The sequence below is a fragment of the Vulpes vulpes genome, chromosome 13 (genome assembly GCF_048418805.1).
Source record: "Vulpes vulpes isolate BD-2025 chromosome 13, VulVul3, whole genome shotgun sequence".
NCBI lineage: Eukaryota > Metazoa > Chordata > Mammalia > Carnivora > Canidae > Vulpes > Vulpes vulpes.
In genome coordinates this window covers 90,718,076-90,741,626 of record NC_132792.1, presented here as the reverse complement: position 1 = coordinate 90,741,626, position 23,551 = coordinate 90,718,076, and the positions used below count along the sequence as shown (strand labels likewise).

The 23,551-nt window shown below is 41.4% G+C and overlaps 1 protein-coding gene across 8 annotated transcripts in view; it reads right to left on the bottom strand.

Moving 5' to 3' along the window:
- Positions 1–1,398: 1,398 nt before the first annotated feature.
- The window catches only part of LPIN2 (lipin 2), an 82,245-nt gene continuing 60,092 nt past the window's right edge, over positions 1,399–23,551 (bottom strand). For all 8 annotated transcript variants that reach the window (XM_072735039.1, XM_072735033.1, XM_072735034.1 and 5 more), the window contains 16 exons: positions 22,534–22,641; positions 21,746–21,872; positions 20,562–20,907; positions 17,360–17,459; positions 14,267–14,454; positions 12,420–12,513; positions 11,941–12,010; positions 10,876–10,965; positions 10,044–10,126; positions 8,862–9,006; positions 7,742–7,890; positions 7,119–7,205; positions 6,137–6,289; positions 5,628–5,742; positions 4,863–4,966; positions 1,399–4,521 (listed from right to left, as the gene is read on the bottom strand). In XM_072735039.1, the coding sequence (XP_072591140.1) occupies positions 4,377–4,521; positions 4,863–4,966; positions 5,628–5,742; positions 6,137–6,289; positions 7,119–7,205; positions 7,742–7,890; positions 8,862–9,006; positions 10,044–10,126; positions 10,876–10,965; positions 11,941–12,010; positions 12,420–12,513; positions 14,267–14,454; positions 17,360–17,459; positions 20,562–20,907; positions 21,746–21,872; positions 22,534–22,641 (2,104 nt within the window). In that variant the 3' untranslated portion in view covers positions 1,399–4,376. The remainder of the gene's footprint in view (positions 4,522–4,862; positions 4,967–5,627; positions 5,743–6,136; positions 6,290–7,118; positions 7,206–7,741; positions 7,891–8,861; positions 9,007–10,043; positions 10,127–10,875; positions 10,966–11,940; positions 12,011–12,419; positions 12,514–14,266; positions 14,455–17,359; positions 17,460–20,561; positions 20,908–21,745; positions 21,873–22,533; positions 22,642–23,551) is intronic.

Sequence of the window (23,551 nt, the reverse complement as noted above, 5' to 3'; positions counted from 1 at the left end):
ACAATCTCTTACAAGTGCCAAAGGGGACAAAAGCTCAACAGCTGGAAAGGCAGGGTCCACAGGCCTGAAGCTACGTGCCGAGGACTTAGGTACCAGGACAGGACTTCTCAAAGGCACTGTTGCCAAGAGAAAAGTCAAGGCATGCACTTATGCAGAGACAGGACTGGGACATTTTTTTCTCCCCCACACGGAACATTAACAAATGGCTTCATTTAAATGATGAACAGAGGGATGCCTGGGTGGCTCAGTGGTTGGGCATCTGCCTTTGGCTCAGGGTGTGATCCTGGAGTCCTGGGATTGAGTCCCACATCGGGCTCCATGCAGGGAGCCTGCTTCTCCTCTCTCTGCCTGTGTCTCTGCCTCTCTCTGTGTCTCAAAAAATTAAAAAAAAAAAAAAAAAAAAAAAAAAACAGAATAATACGACCAGCACTGAAAAATGCAAATCAGTGCACACTGCATTTGCAGTTCATTCCATGGTAGTGGATTAATCTAGCTTTCTCAGTGGCCCTATCATCATCTTCAGTCCTGTGGTTTCTCACGACTAAAATTTGAGTGTTTAGAGAGACAGTCCATGCTTGCAGATCTAAAACATGGCTTCATGTACATCTGCACCCACTTTCTGGACATGTTACCTTCTTCCCCTACACTGTCCGATCAAACAAGGAAACAGGCTACACCCTTAGCTGCAGGGATGAGCCCTCGCGGTGCCACTGCAAGCTGGCCCCTCTACAGTCAACTGCCCTCTGAGCGCATCTTTCTGTTCCCTAAGTACACCCCAAGGAGCACGGTCCCTCACGCTGCTCACATCCAGGCAAAGCAGCACAACATGGAAAGCTTTCCCTACTGGAGGGCAGGCTCTCAAGGAGGACTCTGGGATTCCTGTCCAGCATATGCTGTGTCTGGTAGAGTCCGGCAATCTGAGGGGAAAAGATACTCATTTAAATAGCATGTGGGGTGTGGTTTTTGATTCAAGATCACTTTGAGTCTCCGAGGCTGCTGAGAGCATCAGACTGCTAGGTGGTACTCACCTGGAGGGAGGGTTTAAGGAAAGGGGTGGTGGCAACAGCTCTGAGCAGGCCTCCCAGGGGTTGAGGCCTGAATGGCTGAGGGGTTGTGAGGACCCAGCCTAGAGCGTGCAGCGAGAACACCCCAGAAATCACTATGTATGAATGAATCACTCTCTGGCAGAGCCTACAAAGCAAGAGAGGTTCGTTCCCGTGGGCACTGCCTCACTTTTGGAATCAGGTTTTATGAAAACAAGCACCAAAAAGAAGTCCTTTCTGTAGACGAATATAAGTGTCAGCAAAGATCAAAATGCTAATTTATGGAAATTACCAATTTCTGGCAAGAGTAGAGAGACGATGGTTCAAATGTCCTCTAAAGAAGGAGTCAAATGCATTCGGTTTACGTTTGTTTATTGTTATAACATCTTGTTTTGAACATCAAACACCGCACCAAAATATGAGCCATTTATCTCAGGCTAACGGTCTTTGCCATGACCAAGAGTACCGTATGGATGTTCACAATTCCTGACAACTTAAAACTTATTAGTGGCATTGCTAAGAATCGAATACTTCATCATAGACTAATTGTAGTTATTAAATTAAAACAACAAAGTTTCCCCCCCTCCCTTTCTTACCGTCAAAACAAACCAAAAAAGTAGTTTTCACCTGGAAAGAGCACTTAAACAAAAACTCAACTTTTAACCAGTTTCATTAAACACGGCATGTTCTAAAATAGGAAAACAAGGCTTCCCAGAGTAAACAAGATACTTAAAAAGATGCTAAAATTCCCTGGAAGAGGCTGTTTTCACCAACTAGCAGAAGGAGAAAGCATTTACTATCTGTTTGTAAAGGTCCTGCCTGCACCTTCGGAACAGAGCCCAGAAGGGCCACACATGTGCCTCCCGGACACAGGCACCTTCTGGTGTGTCGCTGGCTATGGGTCCTCAGCTGTTCTCCCTGCGACTGTCAGCAGCTTTCATTTTAGGACATCACCCTGTAACTTTTTTCTTTTCCAGCTGAAAACTATGCAGATGGTTCTGAGCACAGCAAACAGTTCTCACACGGGGGCTAAGTGTGCATGCTTCCGGGCCTGCACGTGCACATCCCAATGCCTGCCGGAGATGCAGACATTGGCGCCAGGGCCACACAAGCTTCAGCACGTGGGTATCAAGGCATACTCAAGTCGGGCTGAACTGGAGAGTGGGAAAGGGGCCAAGGCCACTGCAGCAGTAGACCAACCAAAACAATGACTCTGAAAAGCCCAATCCGCCGGCGATCACCCCACGAGACCGCCGATCACCGAAAGCAGCACGAGGCTCGGGCTCCTTCAGTAACTCACCATGGGAAGGGTTGGTGTACAAACACACTTGAGGGTAACTCTCTTTCACAGAAAGAACAAATGTCATTTGTACCAAATGGCAATGGGTTTCAGCACAAACTTAATACTTTTGTAACACTAGAGTGATAGTAATCATCTACTTTCAGCAAGAGGGACTCCTTTAAATAAGGAAAAAGACTCACATTAATTAGCAAAGGTACCCACTGGATCAACCTGCAGCAACAAAAACGACAAAGTCTAGTGCTTATGGACACAGGGCCGGAGGGGTCAGCTGCCCTGGGCAGGGGCTGGCAGGCTGGGCTCCTGGGTGGGACCTTTACGAGGCCCATGTGTCCACAGAGAAGAGTTTATCAAGGAAAAGAAACTGTCTCATCAAAATCTCTTTAAAGGACAGCCTATAGAGGACTACAGAAGTCAAGAAGATTCCTGTACCGCAGCATGCAGAGAGGCCCTGGCAGCTGAGGTTCAGCACAAAAGCTCAGGCTCCTCCTGTGCAACCAACGTGGAGAGTCTGGGAGGCCCGCACCGCTGCTCTGCCTGCACCTGAATTCACTAACTGGGCACAACTTCCTCTAAGCATAACCTAGTTTGCCTAACCTACTGTACATAAACTCTTTCAATGACTAGTCCTCGTACTGTGAAAGGTGGGGTGCACGTGCTGGAAGCAGCACCTGTCGCTCCTCCTTTGGAGTACGCGCTGCCATGTTCAGCCGCTGAGAACTGTGTTCAGAGGGCTGGGCCATCACCTCCGCATCCACTAGGACAGATGGCCGGACTAAAAGGGCTTCTAACTCTCCAGTCTGGAAAAATAACCACCCCCCTTCTGCATCTCTAGGTCAGTATTACCCGAGTGGGGCGGACGGGAATGAGGAGTGCGAGGAGAGCACCACAGCGCGGGCCGGGCAAGCGGAGGTGGACAGGAAGCCGCCCCCACGGGCGTCTGGACCCGCAGCTCCCGCTCTCTGCCCTGGACTCGGCTGACCGCGGCCGAGGCCTGTGTGCATGTGTGCCTCCTCTCCAGTAGTCCTCTGGATTCCAACACGGAGGTGACCCTCACCACCCAGGCTCTCAGTCCTGGAGGGGCTGACGGGGCGGGCCCACCCCTGGTGGGGTCTGCTCGGACTGCTGACTCATTACACCCAGGCTGGGAGAGAGTTGCAGGCAGAGGGACACGGAAAAAGGCTCTTCCAAGACCCTACAAGAGTGCAGATCTGCATTGCTAAGGCCTCCCTGAAAACCGAGCTGTAGCTTGTCCAATCAATGTCTGCCATCAGTGCTCTTCTTACAGGCACCAAGCAGACAGCAAGACCTGTTCGCCTAGCCAGGTCCAAGACAACTTCCGGGCTAGTCACAGTTGAGAAGGCAATGAGCTAAGGGGCTCTTCTTCTCCAGAAGCCCCCATCTGGGGGACTGGGACTCATGACCCGGGCCCCGTTGGGAGCAGCCCACCCAAGCAGATGTCCTGTTTCCCTGTGGTACGGAAGAAAGAGCCCCCGGCAGAAATGTGCACAGGTGGTTTGAACCATGTCACTAACTGGACCTGAAGCAGCTCAGTGGACCCTGATCGCCTAAAGAAAGCCCTGGTTGTAGAGAGAAACACTCTCAACTGCCCAGTGGAAATTATAACACTTTACTGTATACATGTTTTGGTCCCCTCTCAGCTTCTTTCTTCCTTTTAAATCATTCAGTTAAAGGAGCACCAGCACACACCTGACACAGCACGTGTATGAGGACCACAGCACTAGGAGCCCAGACCTCCGACCGCAGGTCCGAGCTCCTCTGCTGCCCCCCTCCCCCCCAACCCTGCCCAGGGCACTGGGTCACAGCCCTACCAGGCCTGGGAAGGGGAAGGAGGACCACGGTTGCAGCTCCAGGACTCTCCCAGTGCCTGCTGGTGCCCGGCCATCCATATGGGTCTCGTCCTGCACCTGTGGCTTGCAGGGTTGCCCAATGTCCTCTGCCCAGCGGAAGCGTTGGTCACCTTCCCTTGCTGTGAGGTGAGGGACTGAGGACCTCCCCATGGAGGTGTCACCTCACGCCAGGTCATCCAGGTCCACTTTGGGGATCGGGTCCCGCCAGTAGCAGAAGGAGCTGAACTCTGGGCAGGGAAAGGCAGAGTTCTGTTCCTTATTGAGAAGTGGGAACACGTGCTCCACGAGTTCGCTCAGCCTGTGGTACCTAGGAGAAGGGATTGGGGAGAAATGCATAAACTGCCCCTCTGAAGCAGGTGAGGGCACAAGACTGAAGGCCGGGAAGCAGTTACTGAGGCTCCTAAGAGCAGTGGCACCTGAGAAGCCAGCCATCCCTTCCCGGTGCATGGCCCTCCTCTTCAGAGTCTAGGATCGTAGCGATCCTATTATACCTACTACTACAGACAAGAAAACACCCAGGCAAAGAGGAAAGCCTCCCAAAGGCAGGTATAGCTCTGATATTTCGAGTGGGGCCGGATCCTCAGATTCTCCATCCTCAACTTCACCCTGGCTGCAGGGTGGTGGACTGAGAAATAAGAACACACTTACGAGGACTTGTTTCCTTTGGTCCTTTCTTGTATTAATTCACCCTTGGGGTTCACGGTGAATATTCTGCAGTCTGGAACTCCAACTTGTGTGTAAGCATAGACATCCTGGACAAGAAAACATTAAATAGGGTTATTATGAGAGAAGAAATTAGGAGATGCTTCTCTGGTTCCTTGTGAGCCAGAGAATTGCACAGATGACTGTCTACAGAAAACATGTGGAGTTGGCACAGTGCAGCTCTGCCACTGAAACTGAGCTTTAAACAAACCCAAACTGAAGAGTGGAGCCCAATGCAAGGGTGCTCAGAGAGTCAGTAAATTGGGTGCTGAGCAGAGGCCAGGGGCGCTGGAGAAGGAGATGCCTGCTGCCTGCCAGAGGCCAGAGAGCAACACCCTCTGGAAATGGAGGGCCCCGTCTGTGGGGAAGCAGGTTTGGGAAGCATTAGTGAAGGCTGAGCACTCTGTGGGGTGGATCTAAGGACACAGCTTAGAACCACTTAGAACATGAGTCAGAGTAACCTGAGATCATCAATCAAATCTAGAGAAACAAGGTGCCTTTTTCTTTCACCAAAACTCTAGGGTAGGCATCCACCTACAAGACCTCCCCACAAAGGCAGAAATTTGGAACAGATAAATGAAAACCCATTTAGCAGAACATTCATTTCGCTTATACACTTGGTTTGAGAATGAGGACATGGCTATACCCTAAAAACTACAGTCCTCTGAATTTTACCCTCATCAGAATGTGAAGTTCAGAGGAGACACTTACATTTGGACGGTTTCCAAAGGCAGCATAAAAGGGCTGCTTAGATGGGGCAAACAGATTCTTGATATCGTTTAGACACTCAATTTTGAACTTCTCTGGCTTCTTTTCTATCACTTCCCTAAGGGGAAAAAAAATACAACTACAATGAGCAAATAGAAATGGCAGCTTTCCCTGGTGTGCGATCCTGAAAAGATGTCAGTACTCACAATCATATAAAAAAACCTTTTGTAACTGGTATCTCTCTCTCTCCTTCTGTGCCAGTTAAGACAGACTAAGATTCCGAGTGTAGGGGTTTAGGGATAGAGAAAGCTTGACAGTTTGACTTTTTTGGATGTGTCTGACACAGACTGGGTGAGCTCAGGGTTATAGTGCCCTGGGGGAGCCAAGAACCAAGAGATGCAGAAGCTCAGAATCAGATACAAACCCTTACAGTGAGCTTGACCTTTCACCTCCCATTCAGGCTCCTTCCCCCCCGGGGAGTGGACATACAAGTGTGTGTGCAGGAGAGGTACCTGTGGAAGGCAGAGAACAGGCTGCTGGGGGACAACATGAGAGGGCCCCGAGGCAAGATGGTACCCTTGTCATTGACCCAGTGCAGGTAACCACGGGTCATGTCAGCCATGCCAATGGCACGTGCGGAGCAGTATAGGAACTTGTAGCCATTCCTGAAAGACAACATGTCCTGTTTAGAAGCATGCTTTCGTCAAAGTTAAAGAAAAAAAAAAAAGGCACTATTCTTTTAAGAGATCCAAATACAGTTCTTTTCATTTATTGTGAAAATCAAATTCTTGAATTTAATAAGGAAAGCAGTTAAGATTATAAAGATATCATGGAAAACACCATGGGGAAACAGGGAGGTATATACAACCAGGCATTTGCTAAATTCGTAAGTATTGATGTATCTTTAGCATCTAGTCCACAAAAGTCAAGTCACAGAACAAAAATCTTGGACTACCTTTAAACTATCTGCCATAAAGGAAAGTTGCAAAGGATCTTATTTATAAAGACAATTTGTAAAATGCAAACCATTCTGTAAAAAAAGGAACAAAATCACCCCTGGGGAACAGATACACAATTTTCCTATTATGGGCATTCTCAACTAATGGTTAAGACACTGAGTTTTCCAATCAACTTAACTCATATGTATCATGGTCCACAAAAGCCACAGCACTTCCTGTTGCCCCAACAGAGAGGACCACATGGGCAAAATGTCTCCCCCATGCATGCATGTATTACCTACTCAATGAAATCAGGTTTTTAAAAAACCCAATTAATAAAACCAAAATGAAAACTGGCTCTCCTGTTAAGTTAAAGCTAAGCCCCTAAAGGATAACTAGAACTGTAGAAGCATGTGGTGCCTCTAACTCATAACGCTGTGAGATGGAAAGGAGACGGGTGAGACGTGTAACACAGCAACTGCTTCATGAATGGTGGCTGGCACTTTTCTTTGTGAGGCTACTCAAGCACATGGGACATGTGGGACAAGACACCTACTCGTTGATGGAGTGGTAGAGCTTTGCTATACCCTGATGAGTCCAGTCTTTACCCAGCTGTGGAAGAATCTGGCCCAAAGCATCAGATCTGAGAGGGGAGAAATACGAAAAAGTATCAGGAATGAAGCACATAGAGCCTAGTTCAATACCAGCTGCTAAAAACCATAGGGTAGCAGCAGGGTTGGGGGAACGATCTAATCTACAAGGGCAACTTTGTTATGGCTTATGCAACAGTGTGGCAGTTCCCTGCAAACCCACCCTCCGAGGAACTTCAAAAAGTAGAAGCCAGATGTTCCTTTTCAGAGATAATTTATAACCACACATCTTCTTTTCTTCGTCCCTAATTGCAACATCTTCTTACTTTAAATTTTTTAATGTTAGAACTTGGGGACCACATAACTGAATCTTTCCAAAAGTTACCCTCAATCCTAATTTGTATGGCTCCACTCATCTTCTCTAACCACAGAATGGCCCTGTGCATGACCATGTGTGATCTCAGCATGTGAGTCTCAGTGTGTATAGTTTATAAACCTTCCTGACACGGAGGGATCCCTCACCCTCAACCCTCATTGCAACGGGGCCCCTCACCTCACCCATGGCTGCCCACCACAGGCTCGTGCTTACTTGGTTATTGTCCCATCAATATCAGAAATGATGATCTTGTCATTCCAGTTCCACAGGTAAATGGTCCCTGCACAGCGGCAGGTACCTTGATACTGGGTTGTAATACTAAACACGACATCATTTGGGCCATCTTGGAGCTTCAGTTTTGCCTTTTATTAAAAGTAAAAGAATAAGAAAATCATAGAGCAATGATTTTGAAAATTAACGGTATGTCATTTTGATGAAATTACATAAAACAGATAAAAGTCAGTTTCCAATAGTCATTGAGAGATTGCTAAGATATACTGTTAAGTGAAAAAGGACCCTAATCTCTAAAGTATGTAGGTGTGTGTACATGTGTGTACATGTGTGTGTGTGTGTGTGGAGGGGGATATATAAAGAATGGAAAGAAATACATAAATCAGATTATTGTAATAAAATTAAAAAATCAGCTAAAGACATACAGCCATACAGCTTGCAAGAGAGTCTGAATATTTACAAAATCCCCACCAGTGTTTCAGGGCCTCAGCTCAAGGTAGGATGGTTTCTGTTATGCTGGCACACATCCAGCCAGTGCTGCACATACAGCTTGCTCACAGGAAGCTGAGGGAGCCATTGCCTGAATGATGTTCTCGAATTCTAAGAGATTTTTTCTGGTTCCACCTAAAAAACCAAATGTCTCTGGCTCTTCCTCCAACCAGACTGCCCTAGGGGCAAGACCATCTCAAACTGAAAACAGAGGAAAAGGAGTGACAAATAAACGGGAAAGAGGAAACTGGATCTAAATAAGAAAATGTCATTTTTCTCTGTTGTTGTATATCCTAAAAGACAGTATGTGGCTCAGAAATGGGCTGGCTGTGTAAGAGTCATCTAGGAAACAGGTTAAAATACAGATCCCTTGGTTCATTCTGAGAGACTGAAGTGGAAATCTAGGATGGAGAAAGAAGTCATGTCCCAGGTTCCCCAGGTGGTCCCCAGCAGTGGGAGATGCCGTCCTACTTTATGTGAGCGTTCATACAATCACACACCACCATGTCTTGCATGCAGGGCTTGGGATAGTGTGGACAGAAGAGGAAGCATGTCCAATTAAACAGTTACTAAAACAAGCTGACTGGATCCACATGTATCACACACGACTCACAATCTGGTCCGAAGAGAGTCGAAGAGACTTCTTATATGAGGTTGTGCTGCCATGGCTTGGGGGCTCTGTGGGAACAGGGTCCACTTTGATGGACTCTTCGAGCTCCTGTGACCCCTCATCACTCGATGAGTCATCCTCAGTCAGCCTATTCAAGAGCAATCCAGTTACTCAAGAGGCAGCAGACCATTTTTACTGAGAAGAGCTTTTCATGTAGGATCAAGACAAGATCCCACATCCATTCTAGGGATGGGAAAAGTTCTTCTGTTTCCGGAGTACTCCTATCGTGAAGTGAGAAGGACACCTTCCTCCTCACTCTCGTGATTAACCCTGCAGTTACAGTCTGACCATGACCAACTATTTTCTGCTAAGACCAGTCAGTAAATGCTCTTCAGTCTACTGACTCCTGCTAAAAAAGATACATATGTTTCAAAAAATGCAAACTGCAGAAAATATAATGGCTTACACTGATTTTAAAAACTAAAAAGAAAGATTTGATCTTTCTTTAAAAAAAGAGAGTAGAGAGCAAGGAAATGAATGCTCAGGCTTAGACCAACTGCTGAATTACAGTTAGAACAGGAGAAAGAATCTGGCTGGAGAAGTCCAAGAACAGCAGGAAGGATGGGGTACATGGTGGCACCTCCTTTCAGGGTCAGCCAAAACAAATATCCAGAGGGGTGCTACTCCTTCTAAGAAATGAAATGGACCCACACCAATTTTTGATTTTTTTTTAAAAAATTTAAAGTAATCTCTATACCCAATGGGGGACTGGAACTCATGACCCTGAGATCAAGAGTCACATGCTCTGAGCCAGCCAGGCACCCTCTGAAATTCTTTTCCATCTCCCTGTGCGCCTGACAGGACACCAGGGACAGCACATCTCAAGACTCCTCAAGATCTCCTTCCCACAGGCATCTGATTCCACAGCTCCAGGATGGGAGCAAGGCATTGAAAAAGCAGTGATGGGTACCTTCAGTCCTCTCAGCTGATTACATTTTTAAGAAAAGCAAAAGTTATCATCTGCTAATGGAGAGGCACCAACATGCCGTTTACTGTCATGGTTGTCCGTAAGACCATTTTTGACTAAAAATTAAACAAAACTGTCAAAATCAATTTGAATACAATGGCTAAAAAGCAGAGGTAGCCCAAGTACTGTGAGCCCAGAGGAAGGACAGGGCACCCCACCTGCCACTGGATGGCTCCTTTGCGCTCGATGGCAGATCACTGGTTGGTGGCACCTCGGATTTCCCTTCCTTGGCCTCTGGCAGCTAAAACAAGATAATAATGGCAATGTACAATTTTTCCCTCCCAACGACTGACAGGTAAAAATTTATCAGCAGCCCTTTCTAGGAATGAGTAAAATGGTTTTCTGAATCCACAACTTAAAAATGCTTAAGCAGATTTTCTCTACTTTGAGCCAAAGGATAAAAATCAGAGACAGAGGTCATGTGCTGCTATGCAAAAAGCTGTCACTGCAAAGTCACAAGTAAAAATTTTAAAAGGGCACCATTTCAAGTCACAGAATAGAATACAACCAGCCCACACTGAAGGTCTTTGCAGGGACACCTATAGTACAGAAGTCACTGAGGCCACTGCCACCAGGGTCTCCTCCTTGGTAGGAGGACAAGTTCTTGCTTCTATCTGGAAGGTAATGCAGTAAGCAAAGCAGAAAGAGCACAGGCTTTGGAGCTTGATTCAGGGCCAAACCCCAGCTCCACCCCTCAGCAGTTACGTGTCCTTGGTCAGGCTACATTACCTCTCTGTGCCCATTTCTTTGGTGGAAAGTGGGAGCTCAAACATCTATACTGTTAGGCTGCAGCAAAGAGAGGCAAATAAAGCATCTAGCACGGTTCCTGCACATCTAACTGTTCAAAATGGTGACCATTATTATTGCAGGAGAGTATTCTATAGCCCAAATTGACTTTCCTGTGCTTGGCAAAAAGGTTTTTTGAACAAATTAAAGATTCACTTCTTTTCAGTCCACAGAAAAAAATTACCCCCCCTCCAGGTCAGTTACCTGTTTGGTCATGCTCTCTCTCTTACGCCAAAACCACCAGCGACCAGATTTCTTTGGCATCTTATCTTTGACCCAGGACTCAACTGTGGCCTGGAAACAATTGACTTGGGTCAGTCTAGCCATTTGTCACAAAGCACCCAACTACTTTCCACCAGCAGTCTGCAGGATGGTGCCTCATTATGGAATATGAGCAGCATTCTCTCCACCTCCCAAACTCTCTCTAGAGTCTGTAACACCTCTGAAAGGTAGGCAGTCCTCTTTTGTAGTAGCATAGCTTTGTGGCAGTTCTGTGTTAAGAGACCAGGTGGTCTGGCTATTTAGGAGCAGGGGGCTGGCAGGTCAGCTGATCTCATTTCTTTATCTTGGAAAACATTTTCTCTGAGAGACTCCTAACTCTGGGAAACGAACAAGGGGTGGTGGAAAGGGAGGTGGGCAGGGGGATGGGGAGACTGGGTGACGGGCACTGAGGGGGCCACTTGACGGAATGAGCACTGGGTGTTATGCTATATTTTGGCAAATCGAACTCCAATAAAAAAATATACAAAAAAAAAAAAAAAAAACCAAAACAATACAGAAAAGAAAACATGTTCTTATGAGTTATGAGGACCAATTAGGCTCACAGACAGATTTGGAACAAACCTTCAGATTCTACATAACACGCTTATTGGCCACAACTTGACCTAATCACCGTGATGTCATACTTCTGGTGGCCACATCAACCTCTTCTTGCTGCTGCTTTCCATATTAATGAGATGAAATTTTTTCTTGTTCATTCTGTACTTAACTAACAATGAAAAAAATCTCAACTTTTATACCTAGTCAAAAACCAATATAAATATCTAATAAAAATGACAAAGACAATGGCAGCCCAGCAAATTTCCTAGATTTTGGGTGTGAGATAATTTGAGTGGGCATGTAGAACTCTTTGGATCATCTAGAATATTAAATTAATTTTAAACCAAACTCTGAATAGTACCCAGTTTAGAAATGTGCACATATGGATGTTTCTAAATATCGTATGCTGTAATATTTTTAAAAAGGAAAACAAATCGTGGATCATCTCACCTTCGGCAGACTCTTCTGGAATACTTGCAAGCTAAGGATCATGGGAGCAGCCAAAGCCCAGTTATAATAACTGTATGAAATAAAAATTGGGCAAAACCGTTACACGAAGAAGGGAGGGAGTAGAGAAAGGGGTAGAAAGGAAGGGAGAACGAAAAGAGGATGAGCGTAGAAAACATAAAATTCCTAATTCTTCTCAATGAAGCGAGATGTTCAACTAAATTTTTTTTGTCAAATGAATTACCTTTGCTTCAAGCCAAACTTCTCTAAGCAGACACGCAGTAAAACATCTAAGAATAACATTTCATTGCTTCATTGAAAAATAAGGCTGAGGTTTCTCTTTCATTTCAAAGTCACTGCCCACTAGTTCATTTATAGGAGATGGCACATTTGATTGCAAGAAAATGATAAGAGTTAAAAACACCACTTTGAAAAAAAACTCTCCAAGAGTATTTAGCAATTATAAAAACAAGAGTACTTACCGGTTATATATCCGTATTACAAGGTTAGGATTATCTATGAGTCCAGGGTTTTCTGCAAATTCATGATAAGTAATGATATGCTCCATGAATTTTTCTGCAATGTAAAATAACAACGATCCTTTGGTTAGGGATTACGTAAATTCCTAAACGAGATTATAATACTCTACGTTGAAGGAACTATATAGAATAAAATGAGTCCTTTAAAAAACAAAACTTTTTTATATTCATCAAAAGCAAAATATACTTTTTAAAATCCAGGATAAGAAAGAACACTTCCTTTTTCTATCATCCTTCCCCTATTCCACCACTCCTTCTGCAGTTAAAAAAAAAAAAAGAAAAAAAGAAAAAAAGAAAGAAAAACAACCACCCAAAACCACAACAACGAAAAAACACGAGAGGGATGTAGCAGAGACTTTTAGGAAAATAGATTACAGATGTGGAGGGGGGTGGAGGAAGACACAAAGACACACATGTGCACATTCTCTGGAACTAATGAAAACGGCAGCTTCATCCTTAACACAAACTTAACTGGCAGGCAACCACCTAACTAGGGAATATTCATGGGATCTCACAGCTTTAAGTGCATGCTACATTAGAAAAATAATCAAAACATTTTACTATTGCTTGGAGGAAAAAACTAATAAACACATACCAGAATTTGGTTTAGGGTCTGTCAAGAAATAAATTCCAAGTTCTTGAGAAATGAATGAGGATTCTGCATGAATTTGTATGCTCAGTTTCTAAACCTGCACTCTAGCAGATGCAGGTTAACAGAGAATTTCCTCACCAGGATTGTTCCTCCTGGCAAGATGTATATTAATCACTTTTACTTGCCATCTGCCTCCTCCAATAATAAATTCTACCTAAGTTACCCAGATTTTTTAAGTATAAATTTTATAGTTTATATTATTGTGTATTTTCCATTCCACTTCCCATATATATAGTTTTTAAAGTGAAGGTTTATGAGGATTAAGAGCTATCTGGCCACAGTAGACTCTGGATTTCTTACAAATAATAAAACACACAGAATAAAGAGATGGAGAAGAAAGAGGCATAATGAGCACCCTGTGACCTTTAAAAAGAGCAAAGATTAAGCAAAACATAACTGTAACACTCAGGGTACCCAGTCTGCTCAATACAGGACTTCAGGTGCTTTGAAGGGGGAGAGAAGACAAATGATACTAGTCGTGGAAGGAAAATCTTTCCTTAGGGGAAAATCAATCAGGGGCCATCAGCCAAACTGAGAAAATATTAAGAAGAATTTAGGTTACAAAGGAAGGTAAAACCAGAAAGGTAAAACTTGGGAAGACACACGAGTGCTCAAGTCATCTGAATTGGCTCCACTTAAGCTCCTTCCTTTCTCTGGAACAACTGTACTTTCCAAGGCCAAGTCTCAAGACTGAGACAGAAAGTAACCCCTTCTACTTTTTGCCAGAAAGACTATTTCCTCAACCGACAATTTTCCACAACTTCAGGATTTACTCTCATGTCTCAGGCCCAGTGCTTTCTAAGAGGCTGCTGGGCCCCAGTCCACACATGTCAACATCAAAGACAAGAAAATGGACACAGTGTGATCTGACCCTGGCCACTCTGTAAACAGGGCAGCCTGAGCATTCTCCGTCTTCAAGTGACATGAGCATCTTCAAGACACTCTTACTCACCCAAGCCATTTATATGTAAGGTCACTCCATAGGAGGTACCTTAAATGAGGGACTAAAGGTCTGAAATTAGGGAGATACCTGTTACCTGCACAAGGTCATTAAAGAATTTAATACCCTGAAGTGGCTAATCAGCAGGTTTTCTAATTGCGTTCTCCAGTGAAGACATGGCATGACTACCCAACGTACCTTTGGAAATTTCTCCATTTTCACTGAGACCCCCACAAAGGGAGAGGGTGACATCAGGCAAGTCCATAGCAGAATCTGAGAGGCACTCAGTGCCACTATCTGCAGCCGCACTTCCCACAGATTGTGGGGACTGGGAGCCAGAGAGCGTGTCAGACTCGGGCCACTGCCGGGAGCCAGGGTCCGATTCACTGTGGGCAGGGGATGGGGAGAAAAGGATTTGACTTATTTCAACTTCTTGCATTCCTACCTTACTACATGGTACTCTAGGGGCTTGAATCAAATAATATAATTCCTTTAAAAAAAGGAACAGACCAACCAACAGACAGAAACTTTTCTTAGATAGAGCTTAGAATCCACCATTAAAAATAACCCAATAGCACTGCTGCGGAATTAACTGTGAGTATAGTAAATATGTCACATAAAAATCACCACAGGCATTCCCAGTAAGACAAACTTTTCAACTACAGCCTTTCTGATTTTAATTAAAGGAGTAAAAGAGTTATAACCATTTATTTACATCTCCATGATGAAAATGACAGAGTAATTAAGAAAAATCTGATGTTTGGAAACCTTTGATCCTAATTTCCTAGAAAAAGCTGTGGTACTATATACATCCTGTAGAAAATTACTATAGTTCAGAGTTGTCTAGGCTTTTCTAAATTCATCTGTTACTTTGCAAAGTAGAACAAAGAAATTAAGAAGGAGAAAATTCTCAGGAAGTAGACGAACCTTGAAAAGAAATATTTTGAGAAATAAACTAGAAATAAACTATTCTTACACTAGTGAGGTTCAGGACTAAAGGTTAAGTTATTCAATATTTTCATTTTTCTAGAGGGTAAAGGCAGAGAAGCCGGGATTTAGAAGATGATCCTGAGGGTAACTTTGTAACAGAACATAAACCTGAATAAAAAGGAACAAGGAAATAGTACCTTAAGTTTCTTATTCATGTTTACTGCTCCACGCCCTCTGAATGGACATTTAATGTCACAGTGAGAAACTGTTCTAGAAGTTTCAAATTCTTTTATTTTATTCAAAAAAACAATATACTTAAATGTATGTGATCCAGTGAAGCTTTATGATCTTTTTTTTTGGGGGGGGGGGGGATTCCTCAAATTTGAGCAGTAGGTGGCAACAGAGTATGGATAGGCCATAAATAGAAAGCAGTTTCCAAAGCTATTATGCTTTGCATTTGAACCAACAAAAGATTTAAGTTTCTGGAAATTTTCTTTCTTAATAGCAATGCACACCTATACCGCAATATTGAGATTAGATCAACAAAATATTCTTTTCACTGGAAATAGTGAAAAAGCCAAAGCCAATGTAAAGCAACAAAACCTGTTATGTTGGAGTCAGAGGGCAAAGCTGACCCCTGGGTAAAACACAAACAGAAAACTGTAATGTGTTTCCACTTTCTCCTGGGCCCATGGCTAGATCCCCCTTGTAGTTAGGTGTGATCATATAACCGAGTTTTCAGATGTGGAATATAGGGGCATGCCATGCCCTTCCTAAGCTTGGCTCCTGAAAACTCCCCTGTGTGAGCCTTTTTTTCCCTACAGAGTCCCGAAGGGAACAGTGGAGACTCAAGATGGAAGAAAAGCTTGTGTTCTTGAATCCCTGTGTGCAAGGTGCCTCACACCAAACACCAGCACTGGAATATCATGTGAGCAAGAGATCAACTTCTATTGTGGTAAGCCATTGAAGTCCTGTGTTTGTCAGAGCAGCTAGTGTTATCCTAACCAATGTAACCTCTAAATACATGGAGGATGCCATCTGACTCCACATGCTGCCAAATCCACTAGTGATGTGATGTATATTAAAGTTTAACTATAATTACAAATACTGGATACTCAGTCAAGATGACATGGATCATGAAAGTTAACAAATGTTTGTAAGCATTACAACAGTTTTACTACCTTTAATTATAAAATGTCTCAAGACATAATTTGTTCAGGAGGGAATAAACTAACTTGGTAAATACGCAATGACCCTATGCAGTAAGGTCCTGTTACATTAGTTCCTCTCCTTTTTTAATAAAATCAATCCACTCCTCCCCTTTTCTTAAAAGGGAAACTAAGACATCAATCCTTGGAACGCTAATAAATAAGGACTGGGAAATCTGAAAGTGATAATTCTAAGACAGCTACATTTTCACTTTCTCACTGGAAAAAAAAAAAGGAGGACTTCTAGTTCTTTCACCTTAAAAACCCAACTATGACTTTATGTGAAGAAGATATTTTAAGACAAATTTAGGGCAGAGAGGTAGGAAGGAGCTTTGAGAACCTTCCAAAAATATCTATAAAAAATTTTAAACATCATTCAATCTCCATCTTACCATTTTAAATAAACACTTAATAGATTTTTCAATAATTTATTTAGAAGTGTTTAATTATGTGTGCCTATAGCTCAGTATATTCAAACCATACTTTCTGTGAGGAAAAAGTAAACTGTTTTTTTGTAATCACAGAATCTTCTAATGGAATTTCCCTATGGATAGACATGAACTTTGGACAACAGTACAAATACACTACTATATCTGAGGTTTTAGAGTTCTTCAAAGAGGGAAAAGGAAGGAGGGACAAACGGTGACAGCTCTAGAGAAAATGTGGGGCACACAGACTAGCTGGAATGGTGTCTCACTGGGCCCAGCCCAAGTTCAGAAAAAGCCTGGGAGCTCAGACTCACTGAAAGAGTGGAGACATTCTTTATAAATTGGTTTTGAATAAAGACATATTACCTTTAAAATACATAATAAATGAAATAACGTTAATGAATTTTCCCAAACATGTTGAGTTTATATTAATGACTGTAATTAATCTGAAGTTATAACCATTGGTGGTATAACCTTACATAGGTTTAACTAGTATACCTCTTTTCATTATACTGAAAATTTCTCCCTAAATAGGTAAATTATTAGTTTCAAATCACCATAGTCCAAATAAAACACAATTTCTGAATTTCCCAAAATCTGAAGCAATCATCCAACTTAGCTAATGCTCACCATAACCTTGCTCCTTTTTCTTAGAATGTTTTGCTTTAGAAACAGCCATTATATTTCACAGCTGTTTACCCTTCAACATGTAAGAAATACACTACCTTTTAGGGAAATAGAGCGCTGCAACTTCAGGTTCTAGAGCCTTTAGGTCATCCAGGTAAATATCATCAGGTCCCTGGTGCTGGCTTCTTTTGTGGACGCCTATTTTTATAAGAAAAACACATCAGTGGTAAAAATTTGTTATTTACAACTCTGCAAAAAAAAACACACAAAGGTTTGCAAACAAAACCAACCATAATTCAAACTCCATTTTATTTTTAAAGATGTCAATTAACCATTCACTTGTGTTGGTTCTTAACCATCCACACCAATGGAAGAGAAATTCGGTGTTACGCACATAACAGTTGTATAATAAACATGTGCTAACTTATTCTTTTATTTGTTGTTACATGCATAATCCTAGTCCTAAATCATTTATATTTGATGATAAAGTTTTCTTATGGTATGAAGAAGCGTGACGAAACCTGATGAAATCACTGGCACTGAGAAAGAGGCCAGTATTCTAAAACTGTGAGGCAAGGGTTGCTAGAAACAGGACAAGTCACATGGTGTCCAAGTATCACCAATAATTACTTTCTGACCACAAAAGGATAAAAATCTTTTTACAATGGAGAAATCTGGCAGACAACACTTTAAACAAATGGTTGCATTAAGAATCATGAGTAGTGGGACATTAGGAGATGCTGTATGAAATATTCAATATATCCCACAGGTAATCTTCAACTCAAAAAATAATGTTTAACCCAAATCTAATTAAGCCTCCAGATTTGTACTGCTATAGTACAAATATACTATAGTCAGTCACCAGTGTCCTAATCTGAAGGGAGTTGTATAAAATGTGTTAAAAAATGTGTAAAACACATACCAGATTTCTAAGACTTAGTATAAAAAATGTAAAGTAGTTCAATTTTTATATTGATCACATGTTAAAATAATAAATGCGGATTTACTAGCTCAGAATATATTACTAACTTAATTTCACTTATTTTTAATGTGAGAAGATTTAAAATAACATACGCAGCCACTGCATTTCTACTAGGGAGTGTTATCCTAAAGCTAACTTCCAGTTTAAGGAAATATGGAGATGTCACCTTGAAAAAAACTATCAGATACATCCAGAATGTGAGAAAGCATGCATGAGAATCGGCTGGGCTCTTGAAGAGGTCAGTATAACGGGGAAAGTGGGGGAAAGAGGTGTAGTGGTGTGTGTGTATGAGAGTGAGGGAATTTGTGTGTGTGGGAGGGCTGTTCCCCAAAAAGTTAAACACAAGAACCAAATGCAACATGTAAACCTTGATGAGATCTTGGTGGGGGGAGGGAGGGTGCGTGGACTGTTAAAAAGCCTTTCTTGGCACATTTGGGGAAATATGAATATGAATTACTTAAGATGATCATGGTTCTGTGGTTATGCAGACAACGTTCTTATTCTTTGAAGGTGTACCTTAAAGTATTTAAGGGTATGGGATCCCTGGGTGGTGCAGCGGTTTGGCGCCTGCCTTTGGCCCAGGGCGTGATCCTGGAGACCCGGGATCGAATCCCACATCAGGTTCCCGGTGCATGGAGCCTGCTTCTCCCTCTGCCTGTGTCTCTGCCTCTCTCTCTCTCTCTCTGTGTGTGACTATCATAGATAAATTAAAAAATTAAAAAAAAAAAAAAAAGTATTTAAGGGTAAAATGTCATGATGCCTGCAAACTGTTTTCAAATGGTTTAGAATAAAAAGAGAGAGAGAGAGGAACAAAGCAAATATGCATAACACTTCCTAGTAAAAAGCTGGGGGGAGAAAGAATCAGGCCAAATGAATGGTAGAAACTACTCAGCGTTCCTATCTCTGGTCAGTTCCTACGTTATGTGCTAAGAATAGGGGCCATTATTTTCTAGACTAAAACAAAACATTCACCCTGAAAATTGGATTTTCCTCCTTAACAGTTCTCAGAGGAGAACACATGGGTATGGGCCTTTGGTTGCTGAAGTGCTGAGTTATGAAATAGCATGAACCAAGTTAAGCTGGATCATCAGCTGGATGTATTTGGCCACAAATACCCAAATTCTTTTATTTTAAATAAGTTCTTTTTTAAAAATTTACATTTAATTAACATATAATGTATTATTAGTTTCAGAGGTAGAATTTAGTGATCCATCCATTGCATATAACACCCTACGCTCATTCCACCATGTGCCCTCCTTAATGTCCATCACCCAGTTACCCTGTCATCCTACCCACCTCCCCTCCAGCAACCCTCAGTTTGTTTCCTATAGTTAAGAGTCTTTTATGGCTCACCTGTTTTCATCTTTTTATTTTTCATTTCCTTCCCCTATGTTCATCTGTTTTGTTTCTTAAATTCCACATATGAGTGAAATATGATATTCGCCTTTCTCTGACTGACTAAATAAGTTATTTCTGAGTGACTCTGAAGGTCAATACTGTAGTGGTTATTTATTAAGTTAGTTTGTGATTATCTAACCTTTGGTGTTAGAATTTTTTAAAAATTGAAGTAGTATTTGGCTATTATGTGATAGTAGGTATTTTTAACTTTCAGGTAAAGTTTTACTTCCCTAAAAATAGGATCCAGGGCCAGTGCTCAGACAGTGAGTATGTTCTGACTCTTACTGTACTAATAAGTGTCAACGGCCAACTTTGTATTTTTAAATAGTAAAAATGTTCTGATTTATTAAACTTGTATTCCAAAGTGAGACAGAGTTGTTGAACCAAGAGTCAGACCCAATCTTTTATATGCTTTAGAAGGCAATAATGAAAGAATAGAACACATACTAGTCATTAGTGCATTTATTTATATCCCATGTTACTGAAAAAAAAAAAAGGTACTTAATTTGGTCTCACCTAATCAGATGTTTCAGGTGAAAACATTTTTCCTCTCATCCAATTTTTTTCTTTTTGAACACATAATTTTTGAGGACTCCACTTTATTGACATACTTTGTCAATAAAGTGGTTAATTTTATGCATTAACTGATTTGAACATGCTCATTAATTTTTTTTCTCAATAAATGCTTCCCAAGGGTATACTGAGTAGGAGCAGTCAGGAGAGAGCAGAGAAGTAGAGTCCTCCTGCAGGGGAATGTGTAGTGCAGTGGAGAAGCCCTATTGCACAAGCAATCCTAACAGTTTGTGATAGGTTCTGATCAGGGAATACAAATACAAAGGTAGCCACATATCATTTAAAACACTGAAATAATTTATCATCTAAATTTACAGTACTTGATGCCAAATCAAACAAATGATTACCTTTCTTCTTTGATGGTGAGTCTACTTTCACTGCAGGTTTTGATTCTGAGGGGGTCTCCACTAATGATGGGTTAGGAAGGTGCTCTGCATCTAACATAGATGAAATCTGAGGAGGTTCCAGGGGAGGTTCGAGAAGTTCTGCAGCAGAAGTTGCATTGCTCATCTGCTTACACAGGGCTCTGGGTTTGGGTTTCACTATGGTACAGACTGTTTCTCCCATAGAAACATCTTTTTCAACTGCATTTATGAGGTTGTCATCACTGGGAATTACCCGAAAGTGAGTATTTTCTGAGGGTGTAATCGTAGCTGTCCTAGGATGATGGTCAGATCTCTCTCTTTTGCTGACCTAAAAAAAGTTGAATTGTTTAAAAATTTTAACGAATGCCTTTGAAAGTAGTTTAATCTATTTCTTAAGCTGGATGCAGGTAAATGTATTCATTTTATTTATAACAACACATCTGGTAAATACTGTGATTTTATGTGAGATAGTTCATAATTAGGAACTGGGAAAAATTAACCACATTTTGTTCAGTTATCATAATATTTACAAGAGTTCTATTTCTAACTGCTATACTATGAAGTGTTAAACACCGGAGAAGACTAAGGAATTAGGACAATTTTTGGATGCTAAGATGGAGAATATTCATTTTCAGGGGGAAAAACTTGAGTGCTATGTGAAAATTTAGCCATGCATGGACTTCTCTCAAGGCTCTATTAAAATAGCATTAAAAGTGGGTAGTCAAGTCTCAGTGAAAATCATACATATAAGCAAAATATGTAATGAAAAAAAACAAATTTAGAGGGTCTAAATATTCTTTCTCTCAAGTAATGTATCTTTCCAATTCTTTCATTATGAGCTGGGAAAAAAGGTTTCATCATCAATTTCCTATGTAAAACTTAAGTGTGGAAATTCTAGTTTCCTTTAGGTGTCTTTTAATTTTCCTTCTTAAAATGTTAATTAACATTATTTACTAAATAGAAACACACACAAAAGAACACTGGATTCTCCGTTGCAGTTACGAAAAATGTTAATTTTTATTTCCTCACATGACCACATGAGGGCACTATCACCACTTATATTCACGTGTGCTGGCTCAGAAATCACCCCTCCCCCCCTTCACTAAAGGACAGAGACATCTCATGGGTTTTTATCTAGACATATTCCACAGACAAGTAAAGAGTACCTTGGTGGACTCTGGGAACCCTCCCCACGTCCACTCCATGTGGGACTCAGATCTGAGCAGGCTCTCGGCAGGTTTCACCTCCAACTCTGAATCACTCTTAGGACATACTGCAGCTGGGGAATAGGGGCTATAAATAAACACAGGACAAAGAAATGTGATGCCTTTCAAGTCAGGAACTTCAGTTTTGTTGAGTTGGACAGATTAAAAGAAATATGCTTGAATATTTCATCTTTATCCTGACAGTATAAAGACTCTATTGAAGGGAACATCAATTATTTCTTCCATTTGAGTTAATAATAAAAACAACACCAACCAGTATCTACTGAGGACTTGCTGGGTTCGCTGTAAATACTTAATATGCATTATCCCATGGATTCTCACAAGAAATCAACGAGAAAGGCAATTTTATAGGAGATGAAATGCACAGATAGGTTAAAATAATTAGTACGTGAGAGAAACTGGATTGGGACATAGAACAAAGTCTGACTGCATGTTTCTTCACATTATCCAGTTACGGTTAATAGCTGACACTTTAAGATTAGAATTTAAGAATTGTAGAAGGCCACATTCTATGCTGATTATGCAGATCTACACTGACCAACACAGTGAGGATAAGTCAGATTAAGTTTAGGAACAAAATAATTATTCAAGAGGAAAGGTCCATATTCATGTTAAAAGTACTTATTCATTCAGTTCTCCTGTATGAGAGAAATATTACTACTACCAAATAACAGAAAAGCTATTTAATATATTTTTCCTTAAAGAAAATAAATTTTGAAAATACTTACTTGTCTAAAGGGGACCAGTCTCCATCAGATAAGGGGTAGTGATCCCCAGAATGGAAGAGCAAAGGCTCCTTATATTCATCTTCCTTTAAGGAAGCGTTTGAAGATCCTCTGAAAGAAAAAAAAACAAAGTGAGGAACAATGATATTATGTCAGCTTAAAAATATCCCCAAATCTACTGATAACATTGTATAGATGATACAAATGAAGACAGCCAAATAAGTAATAACTAATCCTCATAAGAGGAAAATATGAAGGAGAAGGGAGATTACTGATGCCACCCATCATATACTAATGCAATCACTACTGAAGTATGGGATAAACAGGAAGAACAGAAAAGATTAAAAATTCCCTTAGAGCCCTTCAGGGTAATTGATTCAAAGGCTAGAAGGGGAAAACGAAGGCTTTATGTATATTTCATTCAATCCTTACAAATCTGAGGTAAGAATAACCTATCTTAGATATTAAATAATCAAGGATCCAGAGAAGTTTAGTAATCTGCCCAAAATCAAAGAGCTAGTAAGTGGCTGAATTCAAAACAAGTAAGCCCTTGTTCTTTCACTATACTCCTGTGTATATTACAGAAAACATAAAACTATGAGCTGACGATGAGCTGTAGTTCAAAATTTCAAAAACACTCTAAAAACTCTTAAAACATGCAGAACTTATTTTTTCTTTTTGTTTGGGCCAAGAATTACCTGAGAACTTTATCCTTATTTAGAATCTACAAGATGTGGGGATATGAGGAAAATGATACAAAAATAAATGCTTCTAAGATTCAGAGACTTCAGAACAATAGGAGGATGAACTGATGCTGATAAGCTTTTAATTAATTTACCCTTTGGTTTTCTTAAATTTTCAGTTAACGTAACTAACTTGCCATATAACCTTGAAAACATCCCTCAGAAGCACCATGGGCCCCAGTTTTTCATCTTCTTTGGAAATTTATCACTTGTTCTATTTCAGAGAGTCTATATGAGATTTATGAAGTATATTATATGTTGGGAACTCTGAAAAGTAT